We start from the raw sequence: 12,054 nt of genomic DNA on the forward strand, positions 1-12,054 counted from the left end.
CCCCTGCCAGGGGCAGGTGCAGGCTCGGCTTGTCACATGAACTGGAGAATTCTTGGGCTGGCCCAGGCCTGGTGGGGACGGGCTACGTCCCAATATGTGTGTGGCCAGAGTGGATGGGCATGTGATTTCTCAGTTCTCCTTCATCAGAGTCACCTCCATTTTTCTTGTTTGTCTCTTTGCTCTTTCAACTCCCTGGACTATTTTCAACGCCCTGAGGGGGCCCACGCTGGGGTGGGTAATGGTGGTAGTAGTCCTATTGGTTGAGGGGTCCCTGAGGGCCAGGCTGATGCAGAAACCCTCTCCATGGGCTGACCAGGCAGAGTCACGTGCTCCCCGCTTTTCATATGAGAGGACCGAGCCTTCTGGAGGATGGTGTCCCATCGAGAGTCACACAGCTTGAGGGGTCAGGCCACGTTGCCGCCCTGAGTTTCCCCAGGTGGCGTGGGTGGCCCTGCCTTGGGAGCTCTCCTGAACTTGCATGGCCCAAGGCCAAGTCTTCCCAGCTGGTTCCAGGCCTCAACTTATCGTGTGTCCTCAGCCAGGAGCCCCTTCCTGGGCCTTTGTCCCTTGGCTGCAGAGATCCTGTTGGCCCTGCACTGGTGGAGATCATTGTGGTTTGGACAGTCCCTGGATCCCACAACTCCACCCACTCTCAATGGCCCCTGACAGGTGCCTGGCAGGGAGGCCCCCTTCCTGTCCTTTGTCACCTTCCAAACTGTTGTCCGGACCTGGAGCACTATTTAAAGAGCTGTCGCCATGCTCCCCCAGCCCTGCTGCAGCTCGAGGGAGCCATCCAGACCATGGTAGGCTGGTGCTGCCCCGCCTCCTGACCTTGACCTCATCCTGTGACCTTGACTTCATTTGTGATTCTGACCTTTACCTCATTGCCTGAACTCACCCTGACCTTGACCTTGTCTCTCTCACTGACATCCTTGACCTTGACCTGATGTTGTGCCTGTCCTGACCTTTTCTTCACCCTTGATGCCATCCCTGCACCCGGCCAGTCCATCCTTGTGGGTCCTGATTTGGGTCTCTGCCTTCCTGGACTCGGTGGGGGCTGCCGAGGTGAAAGCTGGGACGGGAGGCGAGGAAGAGGAGGGTGGAAGGGGACAGGGTGGGCCAGGCTTGGAGGTTTCAGGGAAAAGTGGGGCTCAGATCTCACTAAGAGAATATATTTCCTATGGGGGTCGGGGTCACTATTCCAGGACAGCCTGGGTCCTATGGAGCCTGGCATGGGGGCTGCTGGCCTTGCTGCGGGGTCCTTCAGGCCATGGGGGGCCTGCCCTGCCACCTTCCCCTTGTGCCTGTGCTCCAGCCCCTTGGGTCTCCCTGCAGGCTGTCAGTGGTGCTGTTCTTTCATGCCCCTGTCTCACTCACCCTCATCAGTCCCTTCTGGCCTGAGAACTCTGTCAAGCCTCAGCTCAGAAGCCACCTCTTCCAGGAGGTCTGCCCTGAATACCCCAGTGGTACAGAGGCTCCTCTGTGCTCTCAGCGTCTTCCCCCCACCACCCCCATCACCCTCTACTGATTGTCTGTCTCCCAGCTGGACTGTGAGCTCCTTGGGGACAAGGACCAGGCCTGATTCAGCTCTAGGTCCCTGGGATTGGGCGCAGGGCCTGGCTGGAGGTCAGCAGGTACCTAATACATGTCCGGATGCTTTGAGGGAGACGTTATCTCGGTTTTATAAATGAGGCTCAGGGCAGAAAACTGATTTTCCTAACATCACAGAGGCCGTGAGTAGCAAAGCCAGGATTAGAACTCAGGTCTGCATGACCCCCTTCTGCCCTGAGATGTTCCCTTCAGCTGATTTTTATTTTTTAGAGGCACATTATAAAAGGGAATTTCCAAGATACCTGGGCTGGAAAGGGTCCTGACTAGGAGATCAGAAGCCCGGTCAGGGCCCCGGGCCTCAGGTTTGCCTGTGCAGTAGGAGAAAACAACCCCTCCCTTCCTTGCAAGGTTCTAGAAAAGGGTCTGTCACACAGTAGGGTGACGTTTTCCCCAGATGGACTTGAAAGGCTGGGGCGAGACAGGGATGGGGGATGCTGTGGCTGAGGGCAGGTCTGAGGAGAGAAAGGGCAGCATATCCCACAGACGGAAGTGATTGCTTTTTATTAACCAGAAGGAAATGTATATGTAATTATGTGAGATGAATTCCACAGGGAGGTTCTTTTCTTTATGATGTCTGAAGGGATTTATAAATATTACAGGGGTTTTACAGCATCATAACGTCCTGGCCGCCCTGCCAGCCCCCTTTCAAAGGACTAGTGGAGACAAAGGACCCAGTAAAAGCTAATTATAAGTCAGCCGGGCACTGGGGCTCCTGAAGTGAGCCCAGGAACCCAGGGGAGTTGGGGGCAAGTGCGGGGGTGGGGACATTGGGTGAGCGGACAGGAGTGAGCGGGGTGGGGGGGGAGGGGAGACCACAGAGGCGCTGGGGGCGGGCGCGGGGGCGCCGGGGAAGCCCGGGCTCTGGGGTGGGGTGGACGGGGCTGGGCACAGAGGGTGGAAGGGGCTGAGATGGAGGCCCGAGCTGGGTGTGGGGACGCCCACGTCTGTGGAGGGTCCCCTTCCACCTCCTCCTTTGTGAAGTCCCGGCTGTCCTTTCCCCCCCATCACAAGCCAAGTCTGGGGCTCCTTGCGCATGGGGACCTTAGTGATGGCTGCTGAGAGAAAGGTCCCTTGGAGGGGTTTGGGAACAGAGAGCTTTCAGCAAATGCCCAGTAGTGGACGACTCTCAGGCACCGTGACATCCATAAAGAAACACACGGAGGCAGGAAGTCTGGCCAGAGACCCTCCACGTGGGTGGTCACCTGCTCTGCCTGCTGCCCTGAGATATGCCCTGAGCTCTGGGCAGCTATTTCCAAACCAATCCCCGATGGGAGCTGGGCCCTGGGTCGGGGAGGGGAGCCCAGCAGTGGGACAGACACAGGGAGATACGGCTGGACAGTGTGCTACGTGCTACAGGGTGTGGAAGCCCAAGACTGGTGGGGAGGGGCAGAGGGGGTGGAGGAGCTCTAAGTTGGCCTTGGGAGGGGTTAGTCAGGGAAGGCTTCTCAGAGGAGGAGGAGGAGGAGGAGGAGTTGAGCCTGAAGGATGAGGATTCATCCCGAAGGAAGGCAGGGAAGGTGTCCCAGGTAGTGGGAATGACAGGAGCAAATGTTGGGAGAGAAGGAAGCTCAAAGCAAGTGGGGGGGACCCAGGTGGGGGGGGCGGATGCTCTGGGGGAGGGACAAGGGACAGACCTCGCAGGGCTAAGGGATCTGGGTGTTACCCTAAACACCGGGAAGGGTGGCAGGAGAAGAGGGCCCCCACATGGCGGCTGGTGCTAGAAAAGACGCCCCTCTCTGCTCTGCATCCTGGGCACTGACCTCCTGCATTCTGGAGTCAGGGGCCTGTCGGGGAAGCAGCAGGTAGCCCCGCGGGGTAGCCGCTCTGTTGGCTTCTCGCCGGGAAGAAGAAGCAGGGAAACGCCCTGCTTCTCTGCCAGGCTTCATGAGGAGCCTGGTCTGTCTGCTGGGGTCCGTGGGGGTGGGCAGTGTCATTCAGGAGATGAGCCCTGAGGGTTGGGTGGGGCGAATGGGGGACCTTCCCAGGAAGGGGCTTCTGTAAGGCCTTCCCTGGAACCTCACAGGCATCCAGAAGAGCCCGGAAAAGAGCAGAAGGTGGAGCCAGCTCCAACGTCTTCTCCATGTTCGATCAGTCCCAGATTCAGGAGTTTAAAGAGGTTGGTCAACCACCCCCAGGGCCGTTGGGAGGGTTACAGGAATGCACGGAAAGCACTTAGGGAGCTGGCAAGGCATGGGGTCAGCCCTCAGTCCCTGGGGGGTGGTGACATCACTATCCTTAGAGGCTGCTATGCTATAGCTTAGACTCTGGAGATGTGACGAGCTGTCCTTGGGCAGCCCCTACCCCTCTCTGCCTGAGCCTTTGCTTGCTGTGTGAACTAGGGCAAGCCTTTCCTCTCTCCGAGCCTCAGTTTCACTCTCTGTAAAATGGGGTTGCTGGGAGCATGACATGAGGGATGGGCCCGAAGCCCCAGCACATGCTGGCGCACAGTAGGAGCCCAGGGCAGGTTAACCATCACTCTCATGCTGGTGTCATGCTGAGCTGGGTGACCGGGTGGCCAGAGGGCCTGTATTGAGGTTACCCAGGCAACAGTGGTTGGGAGGACAGCCCCTTGCAGGGAGGGGGGATCTCTCTGGGGAGGGGGCCTGGGCTTGGGCAGGTGGGCAGGTGGCTGCTCAGTGCCCCTGTCTCTGCCAGGCTTTCACCATCATGGACCAGAACCGGGATGGCTTCATCGACAAGGAGGACCTGAGGGACACCTTTGCTGCCCTGGGTGGGTGACCAGCAGCCGGAGGCTTGGGGATTGGGGGCGAGCCGAGCCCTGGCCATCCAGAAAGAGTGGGCGGCTGGGGGCAGGCCAGGGCGGATGGCACAGTGAGTGTGAGGGGCTGGTGTTCTCTGGGGGTGCTGAGGAGGGGTGGCCACTGCCTGGCAGGTCAGGGGAGACCCCCGGGTGTTAAAGGAGGACTGGCCAGGGGAGGGAGGGGGGCATTTCAGGGGCAGTAGTGACCAGTGCAAAGGCTGGGAGGGGGAGGGGGAGAGGGAGGTGTCAGCAGAGCAGGGGGAGACGCAGGGGGTGGGGAGGAGGCTGGAGATATCCAGGGGTGGGACTCGGGTTACCGGGCGGTCTTCAGCTGCCAGCAAGGCTTTTGCCTTCTCTGAGGGCCCAGGGATGGGCCTTAAGCCTGGATGGGGGCACTGGGGTTGGGGGACAGGGGTGTAACCAACTCACTTCCGGACTGAGCCTTAAGCTCCCAGAGATCTGGTTGTCCACTGGGACCGTGAGGAACCCGAGTCCCCATCTCCAGACAGCCAGTGCATCCCTCCCGGGGCACCTGAGCCCTGAGGCCCAGGTCTTCCACACCTGTGTGCCCCAGCTTCAGCTTCTTTGGGTCTCAGTTTCCTCATCTGTAAAATGGGGATAACCAGCAACTTGCTTTCCTTTCCAGGGAGGCTGAGGTGGTGTCAGAGGGGTGGTGGGGCTGGGGGCAGCCCAGTGCTGACCACAGCTAAATGTGCCTGCATCCCGAGGTCCCCCAGCAGGTGGGCAGGGTCTTAGGGCTGAGTGGGGGGCGGTGAGACGGTAGGGCTGGGGGATTCTTCAGGATGTTCCGTGGTCCCAAGCTCAGCTCTCTTGGGCTGCCTGCAGGCAGGGTCCCCTCTGACCCTCCTTGTACTCCTGGGTGTCTCCCCCAGGCCGCATCAATGTAAAGAACGAGGAGCTGGAGGCCATGGTGAAGGAGGCCCCCGGGCCCATCAACTTCACCGTCTTCCTGACCATGTTTGGGGAGAAGCTGAAGGGTGAGTGAGGCCCCAGGGGGCCCTGGGGAGGGGATGGGCGAATGGGTGTGGGTAGGCAGGGCCCTATGTGCTGACGTACCCCCCACCAATGCACGCCACAGCTAGGAGCATGGCGCAGCCCCAGACACCAGCCCCCAGGGCACACACGCCAGACCCTGCCTCGGTTTCCACCTCTATATCACAGAGTGGGGTGAATGTAATGACCCCCAGTTTGCAGGGCTGTGAGGCGCCCAGCGGGACAGTTTGCGAGAAAGCCCTTTGCCCACCATCAGGATGGTGCCCCAGCCCCAGCCCCACCTTCCTAGTCCTGGGCTCATCTTGCCTGTTCTGCCTTACCACCCGCTGCTGACAGGAGAAGGTGATATGGACGAGGGGGGTTCTGGAAGCTTCTGTGGCCAACCCCAGTACAGGATGGGCTTCTCCTCCAGGGAAAGGATCAGGGGCCTCATTCTGAGTGAGGAGACCTAGGCTCATACAGGTCACCACACCTGCTCCAGGTGTCCCAGCATCGAAGTGGCAGGGATGGAACTGTAACCCCGACTCTGGCTCTAACCACTGCACTCCCCTGAGATGCAGCATCAGGCCGGGCTGGGGTTCCGTGGTCAGAAGGAAGGGCCAGCCTGGGCTGCGGCTGCCCTTGCGGGGTGGGTCTCATCGTCATCCCATGCTCAGGCGGCCCCTGCCTGATACCCTCCCCTGGCGCCTCGGCTACAACTGAGCTTAAGACCTGGTCTCCCACTGACCCCCAGGGTGACCTTGGGCAAGGCTTATCTGCTCTTTGCACCTCAGTTTTTTTGTCTGTAAAATGGGGGTTGTGTTAGTTTCCCGAGGCTGCTGTAACAGATGACCATGAACTTGACAGCTCAAAAAACCAGCAATGTATTCTCTCAGTTCTGGAATCCAGAAATCTGAAATCTGGCAGGTCAGCCTCCCTGAGAGGCTCCAGGGGAGAACCCGTTCTTGACCTTTTCTGGCTTCTGGTGGCTGCTTCGCTCCCATCTCTGCCTCTGTGGTCACACTGCCCCCTCCTCTTCTGTCTCCCTCTGCCTCACTTTTGTAAGGACACTTGTTATTGGATTTGGGGTCCACCCGGATAAGCCAGAATGATCAGTCCATCTCAAGAGCCTTTCCTTACATCTACAGAGGCCCTTTTGCCAAGTGACATTTCCAGGTCCTGGGGACCACCACTAAACCCACGACAGGCTGGTGTTGTCCAGCTGACAGAATAGTGCCCTCAGGCCCACCTCTGGGCAGCTGTTAGGGGTTATTCCTGGGACCATGACCACCTCCTTGAAGAGCGCAGAAGTCCAGGGGGCAGGGCAGCGGTACACAGGCAAAGCCATGCGTGACTCCAGCCATGACTTTAAAGCAAGTCCTGGAGCTCGTGTCCGTCTGCAGCTGAGCTAAGAGCTCTGACCCAGGGCTGCAGCTTTTTCTCATTTTCGCAGGGGCTCCGGGGCTGGAGCTCCAGCTGAGCCTGTCATGCAAACTTGGCTGAGCCTGGGGTGGGGACAGGAGCCGGGGGGCTGGGCAGGCACCACCTCATCCCTGTAATTGGGACAAGGACACTGTCATGAGGTTCCCAACAGCAATGAGGCAAGCAGTCTCCCTGCAGCCCATTTGATGAGGTTTGCAGCCTGCAGAGCAGAGGCCCATTCTGGGAGGAGAGAAGGGAGGACTGGGTGTGGTAAATGTCCAGCCATGGGGCCTGAACCCAGGGCAGCTGGTCCACATGCAGCCAGTCCTGAGGAAAGCAGGCTGGAGCCAGGCTGCCCCGGCACGGAGGTCTCTCCGGAGACCCTGGGAGGCAGAGACTGCACAGCAGCTCCCCAACCATAATCCCGTGGCCACCCCTTCTCCTCCTGCAAGGCCAGGCTGTGACAGGCCCTGGACTGAGCCTCTGGCCTGGGCACACTGGCTCCCTGCCACCCTACCTAGAGGAAGCCCATGGCTCTGCCTCTAGGAGCTCCCAGGCTGCAGCACTGAGCCCGGCCCAATCACTCAGGGCCAGTTTCAGAAATGTTGAGCGACTCAGACATCATCCTGTCCTGGATGACCCTGATGGTGGGGACACAGCTGGCCCTGACCCAGTCTGATGGGGGAGACACAGATGACCCTGACCCAGTCTGACGGGGGAGACATAGCTGGCCCTGACGCAGTCTGAGAAACAGGAGCACAGCATGGCAGAACAAGAAGGAGGCTCTGGAGGTTCATGGAGTTGGCTTCAAACCCTTCCTCCCCTTATAGCTGGAGACCTCAGGCAAGTAACAGAGCCTCTCTGAGCCTGAGTTTCCTCTTTGACAACCTGGCACATCAGGACCTACCACAAGGGGTGTGCTGGAGTCTCACGGAGTACAATGCCGAAGCAGCAGGATGGACTCGGCACAGAGCGCTCAGGTGTGTCTGTGGCCGTGATAATGTTGGTCAAGACCTTTACCATTAATGACCCTTTATCTTAACTGATCCTGGGAGGCGGGCAGCAAACCCCGCCCTTGTCTCCATTTCACCAATGACACAGCTGAGCCTTAAGAAGGAAGGGGACATCCCCTGGTTCCACAGTGAGAAGGGAGGTCAGTGTGACGGGGGGAAGGGCACCAGGTAAGGGTCACCAGGCCACCTGCTGTCATTCACACAGTCCCTGAGACCTTGGGTGAGACCCTTCCTCTCTCTGGGCCTCAGTTTCCCCATCTGTACCACCCGGGGGCTGGGTATTTAATCCCATTGGGTTAGTAGAACCATTTCTTCTAATGACATCTTTCCCCAAAGCCCACACTATAGAAGTGATAAAAGCAGAACTGCTCTGGATGCGCTCTGCCTCCCCTGTCCCCCCACCCTCACTCTCACAAACCTGTGGACCCACCTGCCCCGCCTCTGGCCTGGACAACCTCTCAGACTCCTCCAATGCCACTGCCAGAGCCCCCACCTCCAGCCCCCAAGTAAAAGCTCTTTCTCCTCCATCCATAGCCGAATCACATAGCATCAGTTGTGAGAACTTGGAGAAGTAACTTAACCTCTCTGAGCCTCAGTTTCTTCATCTGCAAAATGGGACCAATGGGCAGGAGGGTTAAGCACATAGTAAATGCCTAGTAGGCCTTTCCAGGAGCATCTGTGCAGGCTGATTGTTACTATATGCAGAGCCCTTGGCTATTATTACTGTTCTTTGCTTCTCTGAAACATCCCTTCTCTGGCCTCACTGTGGACTAGAAGCTGGGGAGGAAGCTCCCTGAGCCCTTGGTCTCTGTAGGGGCCATGGGACCTGCCCCACCCCCAGCCTCTGCCTGGCCTCTTTATCCTGATGCTCCCCCTGCCTGTGTGTGCTGCTTCTAGGTACGGACCCGGAGGAGACCATTCTCCACGCCTTCAATGTGTTCGACACTGAAGGGAAAGGTTTCGTCAAGGCTGATTTGTAAGTCTCCTCTGCCTTCTGTTTTGGTTTTTCTCTCCCCAAAGTCTCAGGTGATAGATGGACTGAGGTTGGGTCAGGGTGGCTCGCAGCCCAGTCTCCTGTCCTGCCTGGAACTCAGGCATCTCAGGCAGCTTCCAGCCAGGAGCCAGGAGGCCGCCTCCCTGCCCAGTTCAGCCATTACTAGATGTCCCTTCCCCTCTCTGGGCCTCGGTGTCCCCATCTGTGTGGAAGTGTATGGGGAACATGGGGTCCCCAGGCAAGGGCTTCCCAGTAGCGAGGGAGGAACGGTTGGGGGTAGAGGTGGGCCCTGAAGGATGACTAAGGATCCCCCTGGCTGGAGCAGAGAGGGCGTGTTTGGGGTTGGTGAGGAGGAACGGGCTGTGGCTGGATGGCAGCGGGTTGGGGGGGGTGGCGGGCAGCACAGAGAGGAAGGCAGGGCCTGTGTGGAGTAGCCCTGGTCCTTGGGTCTGCCCTGGGGGCATGGGAGAGCCTAAGAAGCATTTAGGCAGGGGCAACATGGAGGCCAGCCTGGAGGAGGAGAAGAGAGGGTTGCAGCTGCCACAAGGGTCTTGGCCATCGGGATGGAGGCGAGTGGATGGATGAGTGAAATACAGGAGGCCAGCGCCAATGGGATCCAGGATGTTGGGAAGAGGACTGGGCCAGATGTTAGCCAGGGCCCAAGTGGATGTGGGGATGGAGGCGTAGCCATGGGAAGGAACCAGCTCAGCTGGGGCTGCAGAGAGAGTGAGGTGGCCGTGGGCAGCTGTCCGGCCTCCACTGGGCTGGCATCACTGAAGGAGGGACCGCTAATGCCTGCTATGCCTGGGAGCCTCAGCCCGGGGAGAGCACAGGGCAGACAGCCAAGACTTGCGGGCCGGGGCGGGCCGGGCCGGGCAGAGGCAGCCTGTCCAGGGGCTGAGACACTGAGCCTTCTGAGCCAACCTCTGAGCTGTCCCTTCAGGGCCTCCAAGGCCTCCCTGGGCCTGTGGGTGACCCTGGGCAGGCAGGATTTCTTCCTTAGTCACAGGCTCGCGACTCATTAGTGTGATGCTTGAGGCCTCGGCTGGAGGCTAATTTTGCTTTCTCTTCAATATTAGCATAGCACGTGATGGAGGTGGGGTGGGAGAGGGCAGGGAGGAAGCGGGGAGGGTCTTTCTTGTCTCTCAGACATGCTTACAGCCCCTCACCCTCCAGAGTTTTGAGCCACACTCTCCTCAGGGGTCGGGGAGGGGTTCCTGAGGTTCCCGAGTGTTTCATCAGGCTGCAGCCCTCTCCTTCACCCCTCCCTCAGAATCCGGGTTCCCACCCCCATCTTGGAGACCTAGGGGTGGCACTGGGGGAACCCCCTGGGGTGAACTGAACCCACCCCTCTACTGCCACCCACCTTCCCTCCCACTAGAGCAAAGTCAGGGCTGGGAGGAACCCTTTGGAGACCCAGTTTGGGAACCGCAGGCGCCATCCCCAGGATATGGGATCTGAAAGACATGGCTGCCTGCCAGGCAGGCCACAGAGGAGGCTCTGGTTGAAAGAGAGTCTGTGAAAAGTCCCTAGCGTGGAGAGTTGGAAACTGTGACTGTCCTGTAGTAACATAAATAGTGGAAAATGTGCGTCGGTCTGGAGCAGGGCGGCGGCTGCCGGCGTCACAGGGCACAAGGGTGCTCAGGGCCCTGCTCAGCCCTCTGGTCCCACCCCTGCCCTCTGCACCCCCAGAGAGCTCTATGGGGCCCTCTGAGTTCCTGGGGGCACCAACCCCTCCCCCACAGCCTCAAATGCCCCACCTCTGGCCATTCCTCCAGGCCCCGGGCAGCTCTGGCCCCTGTGGGCAGCTGCTCTTCTGGACCACGCAGGGGGACAGGCCCCACCCTGCCGCTGCACATCAGTACCCCTCCCGAGCCTCAGTTTCCCTCTCTGTAAAAGGGGGATAATAGTACTCCCTTCCCAGGGCTGCGAGGAGCAAAGGAGACCTGGGCAGGCGCAGGAGGACACGGACCTGGGTAGCCTTCCTGCCCCTTGGCTGAGTGCAAGCACCTCGCACGCTGCGAAGCACCTTACAGATGTCAGCAAAAATCATAAGCTGAAGAGGCAGTGCGTCTAGAACCAGGGCAAAGAGGCTCCCCTCAGTGACCTAGAGGTTGATTATTAGTGATGGGACATCAGAGTGGCCCCCACAGTCATGTTGGGGTCCCGAGGTCATTTCATCGGGTCCCCATCTGATGTGAAGAGGGGAGTCCACGTTACAACGGAGGCTGAGAGCTGAAGTGGCCGCCCGAGACCACACAGCCATCTGGGGGCTGTAGGGCCAGCCCTGGTTGGTCATCAGCCCCAGGATCTGCGTGTCCACATCCAGAGTGGCCCTTACCCTGAATGTGACCCTTTCTCTCCCTTGAACAGCATCAAAGAGAAGCTCATGACGCAGGCCGACCGCTTCAGTGAGGAGGAGGTGAGTGCCGGCTTTTCAGGGCCTTGCCCAGCGCTGATGAGCATCTTCCTGGGAAGTGCTCTTTCTTTAGTGACCTGCCGAGATGATGTCCCCCTTGACTCCTAGGATGAGAACAAGGATGGTGGGATCCTGGCCTGCTGGCCTGGCCTCTGTGGCCTCCACCCTGATGCCTCCCTCTCCAAAGAGGGGAGCGACATTCTACCTAATGCCCTTGGGTGACCCCCAGCTCTGGCCCCCACCTCGGCCCTGGTTGAGGCTGACTCCCGGCTCTTTCCCCAGATCAAGCAGATGTTTGCTGCTTTCCCGCCAGATGTGTGTGGCAATCTGGACTATAGGAACCTGTGTTACGTCATCACTCATGGCGAAGAGAAGGACTAAAAAGGGGACCACCGACGCCCACCCCCACCCCATACACACATTCAGAGGCAGCAAACATGGGGCTGGGGGTGGGGGAGAGGGGCGGCCGTTGAGGAGCCCCTGCAGCCAACGTGTGTGTGTGTGTGTAAGGAAAAGGCTCTCTGGCCTGTGGGTCAGAGGCAAAGTAAGAATAAATAATGTAACAAGGTCTGAGGTTTTGTGATTAATGCTCCGGTTGGGGAGAAAGCTAAACATTCCTATGTTGTTGGTTTTTCCAAAGTTTTTACTTCCTGGCTTTGCTCAAATGTTCCTGATGAGCTGGTGTTTAGAACTAATTGACAGTTTTAAAGATCCCCAGCTGGGGCACGGGACACTGCCTTCATTTATGAAGCTTTTATTGAGCACCTAGTGCGTGCCAGCCCTGGTGCCAGTCCCAGGGACATGGAGATGAGCCAGCCCTGTCCCCGGGCGGAAAGATCAT

General features: G+C 58.9%; 1 protein-coding gene across 1 annotated transcript; it reads left to right on the forward strand.

Annotated features, from left to right (window-relative positions):
* Positions 1 to 3,637: 3,637 nt before the first annotated feature.
* Positions 3,638 to 11,594, forward strand: MYL10 (myosin light chain 10; the record flags this gene model as incomplete). The annotated part of the gene is made up of 6 exons (XM_079719543.1): positions 3,638 to 3,727; positions 4,267 to 4,342; positions 5,266 to 5,370; positions 8,698 to 8,776; positions 11,168 to 11,216; positions 11,496 to 11,594. Exons 1-6 carry the CDS (start codon positions 3,692 to 3,694, stop codon positions 11,592 to 11,594), a joined length of 444 nt encoding a protein of 147 aa, XP_079575669.1. The 5' UTR covers positions 3,638 to 3,691.
* Between the last annotated feature and the right edge of the window lie 460 nt (positions 11,595 to 12,054).

The sequence above is a fragment of the Hyperoodon ampullatus genome (assembly GCF_949752795.1).
Source record: "Hyperoodon ampullatus genome assembly, chromosome: 14".
NCBI lineage: Eukaryota > Metazoa > Chordata > Mammalia > Artiodactyla > Ziphiidae > Hyperoodon > Hyperoodon ampullatus.